This window comes from Pyrus communis, chromosome 15 (genome assembly GCF_041283825.1).
Source record: "Pyrus communis isolate YQ-2024b chromosome 15, ASM4128382v1, whole genome shotgun sequence".
Lineage (NCBI taxonomy): Eukaryota > Viridiplantae > Streptophyta > Magnoliopsida > Rosales > Rosaceae > Pyrus > Pyrus communis.
The window spans coordinates 42,225,571-42,245,360 of NC_142579.1; the positions used below are offsets into that span (position 1 = coordinate 42,225,571).

The following is a 19,790-nucleotide window of genomic DNA, read 5'->3' on the forward strand; positions in this document are numbered from 1 at the left end:
ACGGATGAAACGGGTGACCCGTTAGCTTAATGGGTCGGGTTCGGATGACCCGTTAACTTAACGGGTCGGGTTTAACCCGACCTATTTACATGTCTAAATCCTGATACTATTTATTTTACCTTTTATTTTGTTTTTGTCGTTAAAACTTAAAGTTTTCAAACTTTTTTCATTAGTTTTTCTTAATGTAAAAGGACATACACTTTGTGTTCAGAATTTACTAATTAGATCAATAAATTACTAAGAGTCACGCACAACGTTTATGGTAGAAAAAGGCATAGACGAGTCTGAGAAAAACTCAAATGAAATATGAAAAAGTGAAACAATCCGCATAAATAAATTGATTTAGGATTAATTTCAATTTACTATTTTCAAATTTCTTATTTTTCAACATTTCATATATCAAGTATTTTTTTAATCCTAATCTGGTACCTGAAGTTGTACTTTTGAGACAATTTCATACTTATGTGAGTTTGACCGTTAACTTTTCTGTTAACCGATGATGTGGCGTCTATGTAGATAATAACAAGACGCCACATGTCAATTTGGCTTCACATAGATATTAAAAAATTTAAAAAATTCTATAAACTAAAAATTTGAAAAAATAAAAAGTTAAAAAAATTAAACAATCAAAAAACCAAACCCTAAAAGCTCAAGCTTGCTGCCGACATTCAAGCAGCTCAGAACTTGCTGAACCACACTCAACAACAAATCCTCAAACCAACCTTCACGTCCTCCTTCCCGAGCCCAGGCATTTCGAATCGGAGATGCAGAGCTTCCTCTCCCGCGCCGAGATCCGCAATTCGTTCAAATCCTCCTCCATAGCCTCCCTCAAGTCCTTCAAATCCTTCAAATACTCCTCCATAGCCTCCCCCAAATCCTTCAAACGCTCCTCCATACCCACCGCCTCCTCGGCCACCGACATCCTCCTCGACGGTGTAGTCGACCGTCTCACCTACTCCGAGAGTGCGGAAACCTTCGAATCGGATCGAGGACTGACGAACAGATTCTCTCCGCCGTCGTTGGGGGTAATGAAGCCGACCCCCTTCTGGCCGTTGAATCACTTGTTGGTGCCGCTCAGTCTCTCACTCATCTCTCTCTCAATCGCAAATTTCAAAACCCTAACCCGAGAAATTGCCCTTTCTCTCTACCTCTGTAAATTTGTTTCTTGAGTTCAATGTTGAAGCAATTGCAGGTGCCTGATTGCTCGGCGGTTCGATTTTAGTGTTAGATTCGTGGGATTTAGCTAGAAATTAGAGTTATTTTTGTTTTTGTTTTTTTTTTTTTAATTTTTTTTTTTAGTTTTTTAATTTTAATTTTTTAATGTCCACGAGGGCATAAATTGACATGGGATCCGGTCATTATCCACTTAGACGTCATGTCATCGATTAACAGAAAATTTAACGGTCAAACTTACAGAAGTATGAAAGTGTCATATAATTATAATTTCAGGTATCAAACTGGGATACTTGATGTATGAAATGTTGAAAATTAACAATCTTCCTAGTAGTAAACTGTGATTAATCTATTTATTTAATGTGAGAATTTTTTGGTCAATTATTTCTTTCTATTAAGATCACTAAACATATAAAACTAAATCTTAAACAGTATTTTAAAAATCGACCTAGGCGCTCGACGGTGGAGTCTCGATCCGATTTGGGCTAAATTGTTCAGGTAAAGCGGGAAGGATTTAGGAGGCTGCCTAGGCGTCTCTAGGCGCTCAAGGCGGCCTAGGCGGCGGCGGTTGATGCTTTGCAAATCTCCCCTCGTATCCGCACGATCCACAACCCACAACCCAAATCTTCAAATCTGCGCTCTTGCACTCAACATCAATCGATGAACCCAAGTAGATTGAGAATATACAGGGATGAACAATACACATAATCTGTCCGTTGGATTTTACTGTAGAGAGAGAAGGGGATCTGTTGAAGAGATTCGTCTGTTCTGTTGAAGAGAAGAGAGAGAGAGAGAGAGAGAGAGAGAGAGAGTTGAAAGAAAAACTGAAAATGGGAGGAAAAGAAAGGCATAACTAAAGACTAAAGAAAGAGTGACAAAAAAAAAAGACTAAAGAGAGAGAAGGGGATCTCTCTGCAGAGAGAGAAAGCAGAGGATATTTGTTGATAATAAATGCAAGCCTAGAACCACTAAACAAGTGATGGTTGATTGAGATTAGCATTGAAGAAACTGGAAAAGCTGTCGGTTTAATTGAAAAAAAAAAAGAAAAGAGCTTTTCTTTCAAGTTGGGTTCATTTTGTGGCCCATTATTTTGTTAAAAGAAAAAACAAACTAGGCCCAATATTCTTTGTATAAAATTAGAAGAAAAAAAAAGTCCTAAAATTATACACACATATTTTATAATACATATAGTGTAAATTTATGTAAATCCGCCTAGGCGCTAGTCCACCGCCCGACTAGCGCCTAACGTTTTTTAGAACCTTGATCTTATACAAACTATGTCTCCAAAAAAAAAAAGTCTCAAACATACTATTTGGATCAATGAAATAGAAAAATAAGGGATGATAACCTAATTTCTCAATTTTAATATCCATGCGGTACTAGGTAGACTCTCAGAGCAGAAACACAAAGACAAGCCAACTAAACAGGAAACCAAAATATTTAAAAGACTGCAGCCACCTTGCTAGCAAGCGCACGGTCCCGCATTTCGATGTAATTAAATGGGAACCAACCGGCTTTTCCCTTGCATTCACCTTCAGCCCAACCATTGTTTGATACCTGCTCAAGAGCATGAACAATTAACATCGATACAAGAAAAATAAATCCGAGCATGAATATAACATGACAGCATAAAGCAGGAAAGATGGCAGAACCTTCCGGACAACGACATAATCCCCAAAAGACAAGCTTAACTCCACATCAGTTACAGCTTGAAACGTGTACATAACCTGCAGTAGGCGAAAAGGAGCAATTAGTAGAAACTAACGAGTCCAACATACGAAAACTTAGCTACAACCACATTTAGCATAAAGTCACCTCTCCTAAGAAATAGTCCCTCGTGTCTGTCAATTCATCATAGGCTTCAGAAGCAAAGCTATGTCCGAGATCCTCATACGATGGTGGCGGAGGCATAGAGTTCTCTGTAGCTGGACTAGGCGATGCTTCAATTCGCTGGTTTTCTGACAACATCTGTCCCAACAAATAGTGTCAATCATCACTGCTTAATGTTGCAAGAGACTAGAATGATATACAACCTAATGAATTGGAAAAATTGTCTTGCCGATAAGGAAGATTCCAGGATATTTCATACCTCGCCTTCAAGCTGATCAAGTATCTGAAGAACGTTCTGATGATAATTGCGCTCTGCTTCAACCTTGAATGGAGATGGAAATTGACAAACTTACAAAATTAATTTTCTTTCAATCTTGTAACTAGAACAAGCCAAAGCCTCAATGCTTCAACAGGAAGGGAAGGGAAATGCTTTACCATCACAAGAAGACGCTGAAGAGTCAATCTTTGTTGTTGACCTTCAACAGCAGCCATTGCTGCACCAGCCTCTTTTCCCAATATTGCAACGTTATACTGTAGCTCCTGAAGCTTGGCTTCAGCAGCTTCTAGTTTCATAATAATATCAGCATTACCTGCAGATTCCCGTACTTTGGCTTGGCGTCTGGAAACATCTATAGCCTATCCAGGTGCAAGTCAGTATACATCGACAAAAGCTCATGGAGTGAAAAAAACAAGTTCCAAGTTACCAAACGAAAAAAAGCTTCTCAACTCGTTTATGTTAAAAACATCTTAAGATTTTTCATATTCCATATATATATATCAACGAATGAATCTCTCAAAATGGACAACAAGAATTGGTAAAAGCAAAAGAAACAGCTCACCTAGAAAAAAATACATTCACTAAGGAACACATAAATTCAATGTAGTAAAACATTGGTAAAAACTGAAGAAACTGCACGTACCTGAGCTTCAGCATCTTGCCGCATTCTAGCATATCGTTGAGCAAGATGTCGAGCATCCTCCAAGGGCGCTCCTACTACCATTGCTCTCAAAGGCTCTGCAACCTAGACAGGCAAATTGATAACCACAGAAACAGTTACTATGTAAACCTATAGAAAGAAATGGTGAACCATTTTATCATATGATGCATAAAAACACAGAATAGTAGTCCAGTTCTTGAACCACTGCGAGGAAATGGAAACAATTTTTTCTGTAAATTTATTTCGAAATAATCAAATGGACACCAAATTTGTCAGTTGAAATTTCATTTTTACGAAATCGGCCCTGCAATATATTGCATTTGGTTTCACTTAATGAGTCATAGTAATAATATGACTTAAACCTGTGTGCCAAGAGCTCTCAGTAGAACTCCACGCTCCTTTTCCATTTGGGCACGAGCTCTTCCAAAACTCAGTGCAGCTCTCGACAATGTGTTACCACTGGTGCAAGTTTTTTCAGCACCATATTTCCTGCTATCTTCTGATAATTTGGTACCTGTTGAAATAGTATTATGTAAACTAACTGATAAAACTCACACGAATTCATATCCAAACTCCCAAAAAAAAGGACAACGCATATCAAGCAACGCACCTATTTCAACTTGCTTTGAACCAGCAACAACATAACCTTCCACACCACGGACAATTTCCTTTTGGTAATGCTGTTAAATAAAACAAAGTAGATTAAGATACAGGTAACAAAAGTATTGTGATGTCATAATAACTGAATGAACATACAGAAATGAGTAGCAACCTTGGCAGAACGAGTTGATATGTACAACTTCTCGATTTTCTGATGCTGTTCATTTTCATCTGCGGCAACATTATCCGATCCCCCAAATATGCCACCAGAAAATTGTTTGAATACAGCCTGACAGTGTTACAATAAATCAAAAGAAAATTCGATAAACCTTCGAGCTACGCATCAATGAAGCATAAAACGTTGAATTAGATGTCATTTCCGCTTTAAGTTTTCGGAAAACGTAAAAATTAAGCATTTCATTACATCCTGAAAAATGATGAAGTAATCAGCCACACCTGGTTCAAAATGTTACAAATTCACCAACAGGACGCTCAGAAATAGTGAAATTCGATTCGATTCGATTCAATTCAACTCGATTCGATTCAATTCAATTCGTTTCAGTTCAACAATTATAATCATTATTATTATATTGGAACTAAATTGATTGATAGCACACCTTTAAAATCATAAATCTGATAAGCAATCTCACAATCTCACAATTAACGCAGATTATGTTCATATCAAAATCCATACAGAAATACAAATTCGGAAACAGATGTAATTCCATCAAACACGAAGAGAGAGAGAGAGAGAGAGAGAGAGAGAGAGAGAGTACCTGCTGTTGCTTGGCGACCTGATCTCTGAGCTTCCTGATTGCCTCCATTGCAGCTCAGCTGTAGGTAGTCTCGATTTTTCAAAGTTGTGCTTCAAGACTTCATCTAGAGGCTGATTTGTCTGTTATTTTCCGTTAATTGACCGCCACGTCGCCGCCGTCGTGGTGCGATTACCTTTCTTTCTTTAACTTTAATTAAACTCTTGCTTCTACTATTCATTTTATTCTTTTTTTGTATTAGTCTACGTACAGCTGTTCTTTGCTCTCTTTCTTTTACTTAAAAAAATAAAATAAAAGAACGAACAATTTTATGTGGATCCATTGGGCTTGTTAGGCCTCGTAGCTTTAAGAAGCCCTGCTTTTAACTCACTTATTAGGCCCAATCTTGTTTCAATTTGTTGAAAGCCCATTTTAACTCTTTGATTGCATAAACACAATAAGTCTAATATAGACGCAGTTTGATAACCATTTCGTTTTCAATTTTCAGTTGTAAAAACACAAGGTTAAATTTTGAAAACTCAAGAAGTAGCTTTCAGTTTTTTATTTTCATTTTCATTTTTTTTTTGAAAAAAGTAGTTATCAAACAAGATTTTAGTTTTTTTTTTTTTTTTTTTAAACTACCTCTTAATTTATAGTGAATAAGATTGGAACTTGCGTCTAAAGAGAAGAACATGACGCTCTAACAGCCTAGAACTGCATGGCAAGTTGGGGTAAATTAACATGTAAACAAAAAAAAAAAGGGGTAATGCTAGGGATATCAAGTTTTTAAACCAAATGATATGTCACTAATAAGAAATAAACATGTTAATTGACACTTAGTTATTAATTCAATCATCTACAAGACTACAACCACATCATTTGGTTTAAAAAATTTAGTGTGCCTAGCATTACCCAAAAAAAATGAAATAGATCGAATTTGGCCTAGATTGGTTCGATTCTCAGCTTGTGCCTCTTACAAACTAAATTGGACCGTTTATATATTCCTTTCATTTGTTTCCATACGTATATATCTTTCTTATTAGACATTCTATGCAAATCATGGAACTGGTTGCACATAAAATTTATCTCTTCAACAAATGGATCGACATCAACAATCACGTCATATAATTTGCAAAATATAACTTAAATAGATAATCTCTCCAGCATTACACTTATTTGTACGGTCAAAGTTGACCGTAATTTGACATAAAAAAAGCATAATAAATTGAACGATATTCTCTTGAGTCATTACCACGTAAAACATTGCATGCATGCATGCATGCAGAATATACGTAGCGCACATAAAATTGAACAACGAAAAAAGGTTGAATGAAAAGAAGAAAAAAAACAGAAAAAAGGCGAATGGAAGCACAAACAACAAAAACAACAGATAGAGAACAATCTAACTATAATAAACCCTTAATCTCATCAGCCTTGCGTAATCATCGATCGGTCGACTAATGGGGTAATATGTGCTTCGGGATTAATGTGACTGTTAGAAATTAATGGCGCCTTAATTAATTCGGAAACATCAAACATTAGCAAGAGTAATGCATTTGCCAGTGATGATCAAGTACGACGTCGTCGGCAGTGAGCCTTGCACATGTGTTGGCAGTCGTAGAAGCAAGGCCCTCCGCAGTGAAGAGGGCAATCCAATCTCATGCCTTTGCATTGCCCCTTCCGCATGCATTGTGCATACTCTCCCATCACGTACTCTTCCTCGTCGAACCTCCTCTTCCGGCCGCTGTAGACATGGTTACTGTTTCTGCCGCCTCTTCCTCCTCGGCCTTTTCCTTTTCCACCACCACAACCCCATTTCCACCACCCTGCCCCTCCTCCTCCTCCGCCCCATCCCCACCCACCACCTCCTCCTTTTCCACCTCTACCTCCTCCTCCGCCACCTCCTCCGCCGCCACCACCACCCCAACCCCATGCATAGCCTCCTCCGCCTCCGCCTCCACCTCCACCTCGACCCCCATTACCACCTCCACCGCCGCCTCCCCCTCCTCCTCCTCCTCCTCCTCTGGACATCCAATTAGGTTGCTTCTTTTTGTTGGTGATATCAACTTCAGTGGTGTAGGAAGTAGTCACGTTCTTTACTTCTCCATTAATTCCTGCGGAAGGAATTTCAGCAACAGCTAGAAAAGAACTATTGCCTTGCTCGTGATGAGTACTATTAGCCATGCCATTTTCTAACTTACTACCGGCAGCTTCCGAACCAACAGTCGCCGTCACAATAAACAAGACGACCCATAACTTTCTCATCACTACTGCAGCCATATGCATTTGTATATTAATTTTAGAACGTTAGAATGAAAATCGATGCGCATATGCCGTCCGAAGCATGGCGATTGTCAACAGTGGTACCTTATATAGACATAAACTGGTTACGTAATTTAGCTGTTAAATGTAGTAATGTATTTACGGATGTATTCTAAATTTTTTTTCACAAGTCTTGCTGTTGACAACTAGACCTTGTCCCCACTTGACCCTAGATCTCTAAGAAAACCCTAATCGTGCTCCTCTTCATTTCAACAGAAGTGTGCCTTGTGTCTCACTTTTGTCCCCACCTATATGGATCTATAACTTTTTACAGTATAGGCTGTAAAAATTAGGTTAAATGGCAGTTGAGCGACATGCATGCTTCACTTCACAGCCTTCTCCAATGTCCCCACTCTCGCCCCACTTGTGGCACGCTCATCTGATCAGACTGCTCTCTTCTCGATCAGTAAATCCTACACAGCAGTACTGTTATTTCTATCTTAGCTTATCCATAGGACCCCTTATCAGTAGTTTTTTTTTAATATTTGACGAGAAATGATAATCACACATTTTTTTTTTTCACACATCATTATTTGAACGTATTTATTATTCATTTGATTTATTCAATCTAATGATTTTAAAATAATGACATGTATAACAAGAAAAACGACATGCGATTATCATTTCCATCTCCGAATCCATCGCTTTGAGTTAATTTGCAATATCTTCACAGAGTTGGATTAAATGAAATTGTACTTTTGTCATGTAACTTAAGCAATATATATACAATAATAACATGCAGTACGATCACATTCTCACCATAACTGTATAATTTCGAGGTCCACCTGCAATGTGATCAATACAATACTTATTGCCTTTGCTTCGCCTTTAAGCCTGGAATTTGGAGTATATATGTGTCACTACTAGCAAGCATGCGTAGAGATCACATTTCGTATTGTTAAATTAATACATCACATGGGTTTCATATATGTATATACATCATCATGCTTCAACCTCATTGGTGGGATTCATGCCCTCCTTGTGTTGTGTTGCAGCTGCTTATTCTCCTAATCTTTCTCAACTTTCCTGTTATAGGTTTTGCTAAAGGAGGTTTAACTTGTTTGTTATCAATTCTAATTAATGGTCAGGGTTTGGCTTCATGCCCCCCTTGATATATTGTATTTTTTTTTTAATAAATTATCCTCATAGTCGTTTCCTATAATAGCAATATTAGAATGAAATTGACTTTGCGGTCCAATTAAAAAATAAATAAATAATCATGATTCCGACTCCTCCATGTTAGCTAATAATTTATTATACAATAAAAGTAGAAATCTCATAAATACACCAAATGGATAAATATAAATATAATAAAGGAATGTGAGGGAAACCATATTTTGTACCACATTAGTGCAATACATAATGTAGTAAATGATAAATACAACCAATATCAAATTAAATAAATTCACTAATTAGCATGAAATATAAACATCACTTGACACATCTGATAGTACACCAATAATATAGCCCTTAGATTGTGCTCCATCCCTCTAGATACTACACGATCTCACTCAATAGGATAACTGCCCTAAATAGACCTATAGAATATCTCAAAAAAAAAAAAAAAAAAAAAAAAAAGTACACCAATAATATAGCCCTTAGATTTTGCTCCATCCCTCTAGATCCTACACGATCTCACTCAATAGGATAACTGCCCTAAATCGACCTATAGAACATCTCAAAGAAAGAAAAAAAAAAAAAAAAAAAAATCCACATGTTACACAAGGGTATGCCTAAACCCAACCCATTTAACAGCTGACATAATGGGCTCTAAAAAATTAGTCTATTTGGAGTAAGAAAACCCATGGTTTCTCAGCCCATGATAATTATGCCCATTCGTAGCCACCGGCCCTGCCCCTTGATGAGAAACAAAACAAAACGACTCTCGTGAAAGCCACGTGTCGGTCGCAGGAGTCATCACTCTACCGCGTGTCCCGCGAAAAAGAAGCCCTTACGGCAAAGTCGGTGTCTCGTTGAAAAGTTCTCAGCCCTGAGGGCCGAGCCTCTCAGTCGAGTTGCCGGATGATAGCGCACTGCAGAATTTTCCAAATCAGCAAAGTTTTAATAAGTTTAAGTTCGTTAATTACTGTTATTAATCTTAATTATCGAAGTAGTTAATTAGTCGTTAAGAGCAATAGGCGGGGGAACACTAGTATAAAGAACCGGTATCGTGTAATTTCAATCAATTTCCTTAAAATTACTTAATTTAATTATCTGCTAATACTGGATGTTAATTTATCGATTAATAAAACCAAAACTGCCGTTTTGGTCTGCAAATTCGAGCCAGTTGCTTTTCCGATGCTCTGCGAGCTTGAAAGGGGAATCGCCGCCGTCGAAAATGGAGGAGGCATTGATTCTGACGCCGACGCATAAGTACGCGGCGGGCGCTCTGTTCGCTCTGGCGCTCCACCAGTCGCAGGTCCACCAGACTCGCCAATCGACTCCTCCTTTGCCTTCCCTGAAAGAAGAGACCATCGGCGAAGGTGCCAGCGTCGGTAAGAGCGTTTCGGTTTCGGACAATGATGGCCTTTGGGTCCACGAGAATTCCGGTTTGCTTTATCCCATTTTCAGGTACTTTCTTTCAATTTAATTGGTCCCCTTATGCACTAAGTTGGATTCCTCTCATCGCAGTTTTGATTAATTTAAAGTAAAATATTAATTTTATCAATTTTTATTTTGGAAAAAAAATCAAATGCTCATTTGATTTCGTAAAGGTTTCATAGGAACAGAGTGTTGGCACACTGATAATAACACCGATATTGTCCGAACATGTGTTTACGTCACATCAGATTTTGGAGTTTTATCATAAATTGGCTTAGGTTTTGTTAGGAGTGGAACCACTCATATATTCTATTTGACTTTTGTCAAGTTTCCGATGTGGGATTTTTACATTCCTCAACATTACTGCGAGTCCACGTCCAGCTTCATGATTCCTTGGTTGGAATTTCAGATTTTTAGGAGTGGATGACCAATCCTGGAAGGGGCTAAAGGAAACGGCAGGATCTTCTTCACAAGTTAGGCATCATGTAGGAGCGGTGCGTTTTTCTTCGTCATATGAAATTTAGCGACATGAGTATTTTTGACACGTTGGAGCTTGAGAGGATTATCATTTGCTTTATGGCTCATATTTGATTCTTGGCTGCACCATTTATGTGTCTTTATAACTTTCTAGTAATATCTTGTTCGGTTTGATAGCTCTTTGGTAATTTTATTTTATTTCAGTTCTTGACATTACTCTCGGAGGAAGCTGATGTGCCTTCCGAGGAAAAAACTGACAAGGAACGCGCTTTGACAAAAACCGTTGATGCCATGTTACGTACTGAGGAAGACTCTCCTGCTTCTTCAGCAGAGAAACCTGTGAATGCTGAATATGAAGCTAAATGCCGCGAGAGATATGAAGTTACTGGGACAAAACCACCGTCTGAGGTAGAAGCAAAGCCTTTTGAGATTATAACAAGGACAAGTTCCGAGACATCCACTGAAGAAGAAGCATTAAATGTATCTGAACCCCTAGAGGAACCTGTGGAAGAGGGAAACCTGCTCAGTTACGAAAGGAAAATAACACTTCTTTATGCACTTCTTTCAGCTTGTGTGGTAGATAATATTGAAGATGGCGATAAATGTTCTCAAGTAAGGAAGGGTTATGATGCTCGGCACCGTGTAGCATTGCGGTTGCTGGCAGCATGGCTTGGGGTTGAATGGCGAAAAATGGTCCGTCTATTGAAAACATTTCTTGTTTTTTCTTTTTGTTACTTGATCCTATCAAAATAATAAGGCTATAATAGTGTCTGCTATTTGATGAATACCTACTCTTTATGCTTCAAATGAATAAATAAAAATAAGAAGAAGAAAGACAAAAGAACGAAACAAAAGCATATTGAGCCATCTATGAGGAAAATTCTACTCTGCAGGAAGTCATGGAGGTGATGGTTGCTTGTTCTTTTATGGCTTCAACAAAAGAAGTTACTGATGACAACAAAACAAAAACTTCAGAAATCTCATGGGAGGAAATGAAGCGGGGAGGTCTAATTGGTGCAGCTGCTTTAACAGGGGGAACCTTGATGGCTATCACTGGTGGTATGAAATCCACTTCAAAAAAGCAGATGTCATGCCTTTTGCGATAGAACTAGTAGTCTTTAATTTGTTGTTGACTTTTATTTTTTCACAGGCCTAGTCGCTCCTGCAATTGCACAGGGTTTAGGTGCTCTAGCTCCAACATTGGGTGGTATTATCCCTGCAATTGGAGCAGGTGGATTCGCTGCTGCTGCAACTGCCACTGGGTCTGTTACTGGTTCTGTTGCTGTTGCTGCATCATTTGGAGGTGCAAAAGTGGTTTTTTTTTTCTTCTAATATTTTCGTGCTTAGTTAGACTTATGAATATGACATCGTATATGTAACTGGAAGAAAAACCTAGTCTTGGCTAATAACAAGAGGGATGAACATGAATACTAGAAAGGCATGCGGTTGACTGAAAGCTGTGAATTAAGAGGACAGGTTACTTTTGACACAACTGCACACATGGATGCTTTCTCATTATGGTACCGTATATTCAACAATCAACAATCCCTCTTGTTCATTCAACAATATTATTAGTCTTAAACCTCCGAAAGATTAATACACTTAACCTCGGTTTTTACCAAGCATGTGGTCATTTTGAAAGCACATTCAAAAAGACCACCATTCCATACTCCATAGGTTCAATCTTTCAAATCTAATGAGAAAAAAGGGTATGTAGTGGATACTTACTCGCTCTTTCGGCATCTCAGCTGCTGGGGCTGGACTTACGGGGAGTAAAATGGCTAGAAGAACTGGCAACATTGAAGAATTTGAGTTTAGGACTGTTGGAAATTATGAGAAAGGGGTGAGTTCATTTTGACATTTTACAAATCCATATTTTTATTTTCGTGGGGACCGGGAGGTGTGAGCTGTTTCTGAGGGATTTCTATGGCTTGATGTTATAGTGGCAAATTGCACTTTATATTGAGCACCACCTTTTCTGTATAAATGACATTGCTGACCTTTTCAGAAAACCTCTTTTTCAGCGGCTAGCAGTGGGAATATTGGTTTCTGGACTTGTTTTCGAGGATGAAGACTTTATAAGGCCTTGGGAAGCTCATAATGAAAATTTGGAAAGGTAAGCAATGCAAATTGTGTTTCCCCAAGTAGTATGGTGAAAAAGATGATATGCCTTCTATTTAACTTGAAATTCTGTCGATTTTAGAAGCCTCGCATGGGTTCTGAATTATCATCACTGGCTTAGTAATTGATATTAATGTAGTGAATGCATAGGTATGCACTCTGGTGGGAGTCTAAGAATTTGATTGCATTGAGCACTGCAATCCAAGACTGGCTTACTTCACGTACGTCCTTAACGTTTTAAGTACTATCACTTTCTTTTATTTTTTTACTTTTGGCATATCTATGAGTCCATGACCAACATTGTTGCAAACTGTTACAGGAATTGCATTACAGTTGATGAAAGAAGGTGCCATGTTAACTGTATTAAACACACTTCTAGCAGCATTTGCTATGCCGACAACATTAGTTACGGCATCTGATCTTATAGATAGCAAATGGGCAGTTGCAGTGGACAGGTAATTTTCATTTGTTTGGAAGGAACTCTACGTGGATTGATAATGGAAAGATATTGGTTTCCATTGCGTTCATGTTTTGATTGCGAAAGTTTTGTTCTCATAATTTGCTCCCGAGGTGGTTCAGTTTTAAAGTATTTGAAACGCTATCTTGAGTGTTCATTACTTGCAGTGCATGACAAATATGAAATTGTAGCATTCCCTTTTCTTGGCCAGATCAGACAAAGCTGGGAAGATGCTCGCTGAAGTCCTGCTGAATGGACTGCAAGGGGGCAGGTAGAAGAATCTCATATTATAAAAGACATGTCCATCTTTCCCTTAAACATCATGTGCATAGTTGACTTATAATCCTCCGTGTGCGGTCCAGGCCAGTGACGCTCATAGGATTCTCGCTGGGGGCCAGAGTAATTTTCAAATGTCTTCAATGTTTGGCTGAAACAGAAGGGGATAACGGTAATCATCACAATCCATTTCATCCTATTGTGGACAAGTACAGTAGCACTATAATAAATAAAAATAATTGAATCCGGTTTATGCATTTCTATAGCTGGTCTGGTAGAAAGGGTTGTACTTCTGGGAGCGCCAGTTTCGGTTGAAGAAGAAAATTGGAGTGATGCTAGAAAGGTAGTTCAAAACTCTTCTCTTTTTTTTTGTCCTTTCCTTTTTGCATCTGTTATTTGGTTTCCTTTGCAAGTTTTGTTGTGCTGCTACTGTTCTTACATTTTAACACTGAAGGCTGAACCTATTTCTGCTCCACAGATGGTGGCCGGGAGATTCGTGAATGCCTATTCTATAAATGATTGGACACTGGGAGTCGCCTTTCGTGCAAGGTACGGGTCATTTATCCTTTGGTTTTAGCATTATGCATATCCGAGCCCGGGGGTGGTACATAAGTGTTCTTTCTAATCATATCAAAAAAAGCCATAAGTTATAAATCCATCGGACTAGGTGTTTTCTGTATACAGTTTACTTTCTCAAGGTTTAGGTGGAATTCAACCTGTTGATGGCCCTGGGATTGAAAATGTAAGATCTCCAACCTCCCAGTTTCTTTCGCATTTGCAACTTCGGTTGGTACTTGTGCTGCATTGTTTTGAAGTTTCGATTTCACTTCTCAGGTTGACGTGACGCAAATTGTCGAAGGCCACTCTTCGTATCTTTGGAAGACGAAACAGATCTTGGAGCAGCTCGAACTCGACTCCTACTACCCGGTTTTCAAAACAACAACGATGACACCCCCGGCGGAGGAAAATAGCTCTGTCAAACAGTTCTGAATCTTCCGATCGTCTTGGTCCTTCTCAGTTCCATTCTCTCTTGAGAAATGTATATTTTATTGAATATTTATGTTCGAAAACTAAAATAATCAATCAAAATGCGAGCGGTGCCTGGGCATAGCTAGGATAGAGTTACATCGAGTAGAACATATTTGAAATGCCCTCCATAAATTTCACGAAGCTTATGGTCCGATGAAAGTTTATAACCGATTAAAAACCATGTCTTACAGCTCACAACTTTTTTGGAAATGAAATGTTTTACTTTTATAGAGAAAATATTATAAGTTATGTTTTTTGGGGAAATGAGATGTTTTAGTTTTTACAATAGTATATAGAGAAAATATTATATGTAATGTAAAAGCGATTATACTATTTATCGAGTCATAAAGTAATGGTCAAATTTTTTTCTTGATCTTTGTGATGAAACACTATTTTTAAATCGATTCCTATGGTGAAAAAAGTGTTAATCTTAATCCTGTGATGAATTTCATTATCAATCGTAGTCCAAATTGTAATTCTTGTCAAAATCTCATCCACATGCAAGGGTAAAAAAGTCATTCCATTCTTTTTTCTTTTCTTTTTGGTAATTCCATTTTTTTTATAATCAACAAAAATAGAAGGAAAAAAAAAATCCTTCCCCAATCCCTACCCTTGTCAGCCACAGCTACAACAACTGTCATATCCCGGTCCGGGTCCCCACCACATCCTGGATTCAACTCCACCGTAGCACAATATTGTCCGCTTTAGACCCCGACCACGCCTTCACGGTTTTGTTTCTGGGAACTCACACGAGAACGTTTTAGTGGTTCACCCATCTTAGGATTGCTCTTATGCAAACTTGCTTAACTTCGGAATTCCGACGAAACCCCAAGCCAGTGAGCTCCCAAAAGGCCTTGTGCTAGGTAGAGATGATAATATACATATAAGGTTTATAGGATCCTCTCCAATGAGCGATGTGGGATGTTACAACAACCACCCACCACCTTCCCCCCTCTCTCTCACATAACCTTAGCCATCCCGTCCACCACTTTTCTTAAAATGAAACTAAATTCAATGTTTGTATAATAACTTATATTCTAATCTAAACGCGGTGAGGTACTTTGTGATTTTTTAAATCTTGAATTTGAAATCTTAGCTCTCTTGAAATGAGAAAATCTGATAATATGAATCTTGTAATTTTATTGTTTATTTATTCTTTTATTGTAGTTCCAAAAGTTAAAAAAAAAAAAAAATTATGTTCATATGGCGCTTTATGATTGGTTCATAGAATTAATAAAAAACAAAAATAACAATTTTACCCCTACAAATGACAGAAGAATGAGGAAAAATCCAATTTAGATTATGATTGATCACAAATTTCACCACAAAATTACAATTAATAGCTTTTTCACCACAGAAGTCTATTTAAAAGTAGAGTACCACCACAAGGATCACGAAAAAAATTTGGCCTAAAGTAATTTTTAAGCTTGAAAAAATAATTAATAAAAAATATTGGCGGAGTCGCAACATGGTTAGAATGAAATTTCGTAATGACATCTTTGAAATCCTTTAAATCGCAAAATCGATTGAAAACTGGGAGACTTTTGGTCTGGTCTCAAAATGAGGCCCAAATACATGAAGATTTTGAATTTTGGGCCATTCGGGTCGACTCAAGATTTTTTAGGGTTTAACACAGAAGACATTGATAGGGTTTTATCTCACGACTTCACCGTCTTTTAAGTCTCCATTGCCTCCTCTCTCTCTCTCTCTCTCTCTCAACCGTCTCTGATTTGGCGAAAAACAAAATGGGCAGAAAGAAGAAATTCATCGACAAGAAAAAATCAGCGACCTTCCAATTACTTGCCCGCGACTCGTCCGATCCCAACTACGACGACTCACCCGGCAACGATCGAGTCTTTGTCCGAGTAGACAACAGCAGCTACTCCGTCGACAGCTTATTCCCCGAAGATAACCCTGACCACCCCTCAGCTGCCGGCGGATACGACGACGATCCCAATTCGATATACGCCGATGCGCCTGAGGATGGCGGCTGCGGCGGGGGCTATGGCCATGGTTACGGGAGCTCGGCAGCGTCGTTGGCAGCTCAGCCTTTGCCTGACAACGTAAGGAAGGAGATTCTGGAGCTAGGGTTTCCCGACGACGGCTATAATTACTTGCTGCATATGAGGGAGATTCGGAATACTGGCGGCGGCTCTGCATTTTATCAGAATTCCAAGGCTAAGCTCGGTGAGCTCCCGCGCGATGAAAAGGTTGGTTTGCTAACTTTGCTAACTTAGCTTTTGATTGCTTAAATTCTATTTGGCTTCCGAGAAAATTGAGGAAAAAGAAAGAGTAAAGTAGAAAATTTCTGTCTTTTACATTTTGAGCTATAAAACAATAGCAATTTAGAAGATATTTGTTGTACTTAATAACTGTAGTGGATTTTTAGGCATATGATGCTTCGAGATTGCGCATTTCAGAAACTGAGGCACCCAATGAGAAGGTTATTTACAGTGTTGCTTCTAATACGGTTAATGTAAGGGTTCAGAAAGTGGTTGATCCAGAAGTATCTGCATTGCTTGATGATAGCGATTTATCGCGGTTTGGTTCTGATGTTGAGGACTTGGAAGAAGATTTTGTGGTTCAGGCTAACCTTCCCGAAGAAGGGAAGGAGGAGGAGGAGGATGGGGTTATAGATAATACACCAAGTTTTGTTGAGCAATCTGAGAATAAAAATGTGACCAATGAAGCAAATGGAGTGAGAACAAATAGCGTGGCAGAAGCAAAGGATGACTCTACAGTTGAAAAGCCACGAGTTCATCGTCTTTTGGACGAGCAATTTGATTTAGTGAGTTATTTTTTTTGGCATATTTAGTTATGTTACTTAAACTTTATAGTTTGAGGTGATTTTTCCTTTATACTTCATTATCTCACATTTTTATTATGAAAAAAACAGCTTGTAGGTCAGGAGTATGGTAGTTATGACAATGACGATGACGATGATTACTATATACCTGAAGAAGATGAGTCCCTTGCAGAGAAGCTCAAACATGCCACCCTTAATGAGCGTGTGATGGATGACTTAGAGCTCGATGGAAATTATAAGGCTCCTGCAGATATGTTGCGGGATAATGAGACAGTAAAAACGAAAGAGCTAGTGGAATCTGCTAATGTGCTTATTCGGCGTTGTGCAGAATATGGTGAGAAATATGAGAACGAAGATCAAGATGGAGACGTGGTCATTGTAGAGGAATCTAGCGATGAATCAGAAGTGTGGGATTGTGAGACCATTGTTACTACATATTCAAATCTCGATAACCACCCAGGGAAAATCGAAGCTCCAGGAGCAACTAGAAGGAAGAAGCTTTCTGAAACGGTTTCCGGAGCCTTGGGTTCCACCGATCATGTGATAACCCTTCGAGGTAAACAGAAGCTGCCTGTGGACTTCCTGCCTCATAGTAAAAAACCTACAACTGAGAAGGTGAAAGATACGGATGCCTTGAAAAATCAGCTGTTGAAAAGGAAGCAGCGTGGTCAGGAGTCAAAGGAGGAGAAGAAAGAGCGAAAGGTATCCATTTGCTGTTCTGCTATTCATTTTTGCTCGTCTTGAGCATGCCATTACATCCAACTTACCATACTTTTATAAAATCCGTAAACTAACAATTTAAGGGCAAAAACTGGAAGCAAATAACTCGCATCTACAATATCAAAGATACTCTTTTTGGCATTCGATAATGTGTGCAATTTTGTCCATTGTATTTTGCTTATGTTGTTTCGAAGTGTGTTTGTTCTTTTGATCATGACTCAAAGATATATGTATACAGGCTGCTGTCAAGGAAGAAAGGCGGGAAGCACGCCGCACTAAAAAGGAAATAAAGGAACTTTACAAGGGTGAAGCACAGCATGCTCAGAGAGTAGTTGCCATATCTGGCCCTTCTTCTTTTCATCTTATGTGATTGTGCTGATCGTTACACCTCCAGGTAATTGAAATTGCATCACTATTTCTTTGAAATCCGGCAGTTTGTGGAAGTATGGTTTATTTTAATTGATCTGTTTAATTATGTTCTTCTAGGTTAGACTAAAAAGAGAGTAGCGGATTATTGTCAAGACGGTGGTATCCCATGAGCTTCCACATTTCATAACACCACCAATATATGCAGTAATCTAGGACCAACCATGTTAAATGAGGTGCTGTATTCTCCATCCTCATTGCCTTGATTTTGAGAAGCGTAGAATACAAGTTAAATGACGATGGGATCGAGTAAAATTTATGTTCGGAAAGCTTGGTTTCTGATGTTTTTGGTTGGTCATAATAGATAGGACATGCCTCGAGTTCTTTGTTAGCATATGTAATGTAGCAAGAGGTGAAAGATCTGCTACAAAAGCATGGACAGTAAACTTTGTTTTTTCCATAGTTTTCTAGTGTATTTCTTTTGATTTATTCAATCCTCACTGTCGTGTGAGGGCTTACATCACTCGGGTACGCCGCTACTCCGACACAAGGACTTACATAGAAATATGAATACTTTGATTGAAGGAACGGCTTTGTTTAATACGGTGTTGGATCCCAAGTGCCGTAGTCTTGAAGACTTATTTCCGGCGTTTGCGCCTTGTAGCGGTGTATTCTTCCTCCCTGCTGCACCTGGTTGTTCTCTCGGCAGACAGACAGACAGAAATGATGGTGACAGGGCTGGGGCCGTGGCCGTGGCCGGTGATACCGGTGATGATGGCGGGGATACGGTTGCTCTCGTGGACGTAATCATCATAATAGACATGATCATGATTCATATCTACTGCTCCCATGTGTTAATTCATTGGGTCAAAACCCAATATTTATACAAAAACCATGTGGGTTAATGATGATAGGTAAACTAGCAAAATCAACTTACACAATTAAAGGGAGAAATCAGCTCACAAAAAGTCAAATAAGTTATTAAGCAATGATGATGGACGGAATTGGTCAAGGAGGTAACGGAGGTATTTTTTTGGGCAAATGGTAATGGAGGTTAAGGCTTTCGAATATCGCACCTCAAAGCTGCATTTGGTAACTCATATGTCACTTTGCTCGTTCCGTAAAAATCTGATATTAAATTTGAAAAGTGAGTACACATGGCACATATTCCGACACTAAAAAGTCATATTTGTACGCATGTGGTGAGTTTCAGAGAATTAAATGTTTAGTTTTGAATTTCAAAAGTTTGGTAAGACTCGAGTTGAGTTTAAGACTCATGTTGCCTGAAACTAATATGCATTGCTAAAGAAGCCTCAATCTCTAGTTGATGCACGGAAACATGAATAATTTGATTGAAATGTAAAACACTTGGTCATTAATTA

The 19,790-nt window shown here is 38.6% G+C and overlaps 4 protein-coding genes across 7 annotated transcripts; 2 read left to right on the forward strand and 2 right to left on the reverse strand.

The window, feature by feature from the left end:
• Positions 1-2,347: 2,347 nt before the first annotated feature.
• Positions 2,348-5,532, reverse strand: LOC137743364 (SH3 domain-containing protein 2). 2 transcript variants are annotated; one of them, XM_088686912.1, is made up of 10 exons: positions 5,318-5,532; positions 4,714-4,830; positions 4,552-4,621; positions 4,304-4,440; positions 3,924-4,025; positions 3,439-3,639; positions 3,263-3,325; positions 2,989-3,141; positions 2,826-2,900; positions 2,348-2,730 (listed from the first exon to the last, which is right to left on the reverse strand). In XM_088686912.1, exons 1-10 carry the CDS (start codon positions 5,363-5,365, stop codon positions 2,614-2,616), a joined length of 1,083 nt encoding a protein of 360 aa, XP_088543038.1. In that variant the 5' UTR covers positions 5,366-5,532; the 3' UTR covers positions 2,348-2,613. The 2 variants fall into 2 exon arrangements, with proteins under 2 accessions (XP_088543038.1, XP_068339352.1); XM_068483251.2 differs by having other exon boundaries at positions 4,304-4,455.
• An 889-nt stretch (positions 5,533-6,421) lies between these two features.
• On the reverse strand, positions 6,422-7,663 carry LOC137744361 (uncharacterized). The gene has a single exon (XM_088686606.1). It carries the CDS (start codon positions 7,577-7,579, stop codon positions 6,863-6,865), a length of 717 nt encoding a protein of 238 aa, XP_088542732.1. The 5' UTR covers positions 7,580-7,663; the 3' UTR covers positions 6,422-6,862.
• A 1,845-nt stretch (positions 7,664-9,508) lies between these two features.
• Positions 9,509-14,667, forward strand: LOC137715215 (transmembrane and coiled-coil domain-containing protein STS1). 2 transcript variants are annotated; one of them, XM_068454463.2, is made up of 15 exons: positions 9,509-10,186; positions 10,566-10,650; positions 10,838-11,326; positions 11,527-11,692; positions 11,784-11,936; positions 12,382-12,476; positions 12,658-12,749; positions 12,905-12,975; positions 13,074-13,209; positions 13,423-13,482; positions 13,574-13,659; positions 13,754-13,830; positions 13,966-14,036; positions 14,172-14,229; positions 14,322-14,667. In XM_068454463.2, exons 1-15 carry the CDS (start codon positions 9,843-9,845, stop codon positions 14,475-14,477), a joined length of 2,139 nt encoding a protein of 712 aa, XP_068310564.1. In that variant the 5' UTR covers positions 9,509-9,842; the 3' UTR covers positions 14,478-14,667. The 2 variants fall into 2 exon arrangements, with proteins under 2 accessions (XP_068310564.1, XP_088542730.1); XM_088686604.1 differs by having other exon boundaries at positions 9,512-10,186; positions 14,155-14,229.
• A 1,447-nt stretch (positions 14,668-16,114) lies between these two features.
• LOC137740058 (uncharacterized) lies at positions 16,115-18,897 on the forward strand. 2 transcript variants are annotated; one of them, XM_068479849.2, is made up of 5 exons: positions 16,115-16,726; positions 16,906-17,304; positions 17,413-18,024; positions 18,281-18,436; positions 18,529-18,897. In XM_068479849.2, the coding sequence occupies exons 1-4, from the start codon at positions 16,262-16,264 to the stop codon at positions 18,410-18,412; spliced, it is 1,608 nt and encodes a 535-aa protein (XP_068335950.1). In that variant the 5' UTR covers positions 16,115-16,261; the 3' UTR covers positions 18,413-18,436; positions 18,529-18,897. The 2 variants fall into 2 exon arrangements, with proteins under 2 accessions (XP_068335950.1, XP_068335960.1); XM_068479859.2 differs by having other exon boundaries at positions 16,178-16,726; positions 18,534-18,897.
• The last annotated feature ends 893 nt before the right edge of the window (positions 18,898-19,790 follow it).

Excerpts from the sequence above, each read along its gene's own strand:
- LOC137743364 (XM_068483251.2), bottom strand. The coding sequence starts at position 5,365 with ATGGAGGCAATCAGGAAGCTCAGAGATCAGGTCGCCAAGCAACAGCAG. Across the intron at positions 4,622-4,713 it reads TATCAACTCGTTCTGCCAAG|CATTACCAAAAGGAAATTGT; the intron begins GTTGCTACTCAT and ends TTTATTTAACAG. Across the intron at positions 2,731-2,825 it reads ATTATGTCGTTGTCCGGAAG|GTATCAAACAATGGTTGGGC; the intron begins GTTCTGCCATCT and ends GCTCTTGAGCAG.
- LOC137740058 (XM_068479849.2), top strand. The coding sequence starts at position 16,262 with ATGGGCAGAAAGAAGAAATTCATCGACAAGAAAAAATCAGCGACCTTC. Across the intron at positions 17,305-17,412 it reads TGGACGAGCAATTTGATTTA|CTTGTAGGTCAGGAGTATGG; the intron begins GTGAGTTATTTT and ends TGAAAAAAACAG. Across the intron at positions 18,025-18,280 it reads AGGAGAAGAAAGAGCGAAAG|GCTGCTGTCAAGGAAGAAAG; the intron begins GTATCCATTTGC and ends ATATGTATACAG.
- LOC137715215 (XM_068454463.2), top strand. The coding sequence starts at position 9,843 with ATGTTAATTTATCGATTAATAAAACCAAAACTGCCGTTTTGGTCTGCA. Across the intron at positions 11,937-12,381 it reads TGTTGCTGCATCATTTGGAG|CTGCTGGGGCTGGACTTACG; the intron begins GTGCAAAAGTGG and ends TCGGCATCTCAG. Across the intron at positions 12,976-13,073 it reads CCAAGACTGGCTTACTTCAC|GAATTGCATTACAGTTGATG; the intron begins GTACGTCCTTAA and ends AAACTGTTACAG.
- LOC137744361 (XM_088686606.1), bottom strand. The coding sequence starts at position 7,579 with ATGCATATGGCTGCAGTAGTGATGAGAAAGTTATGGGTCGTCTTGTTT.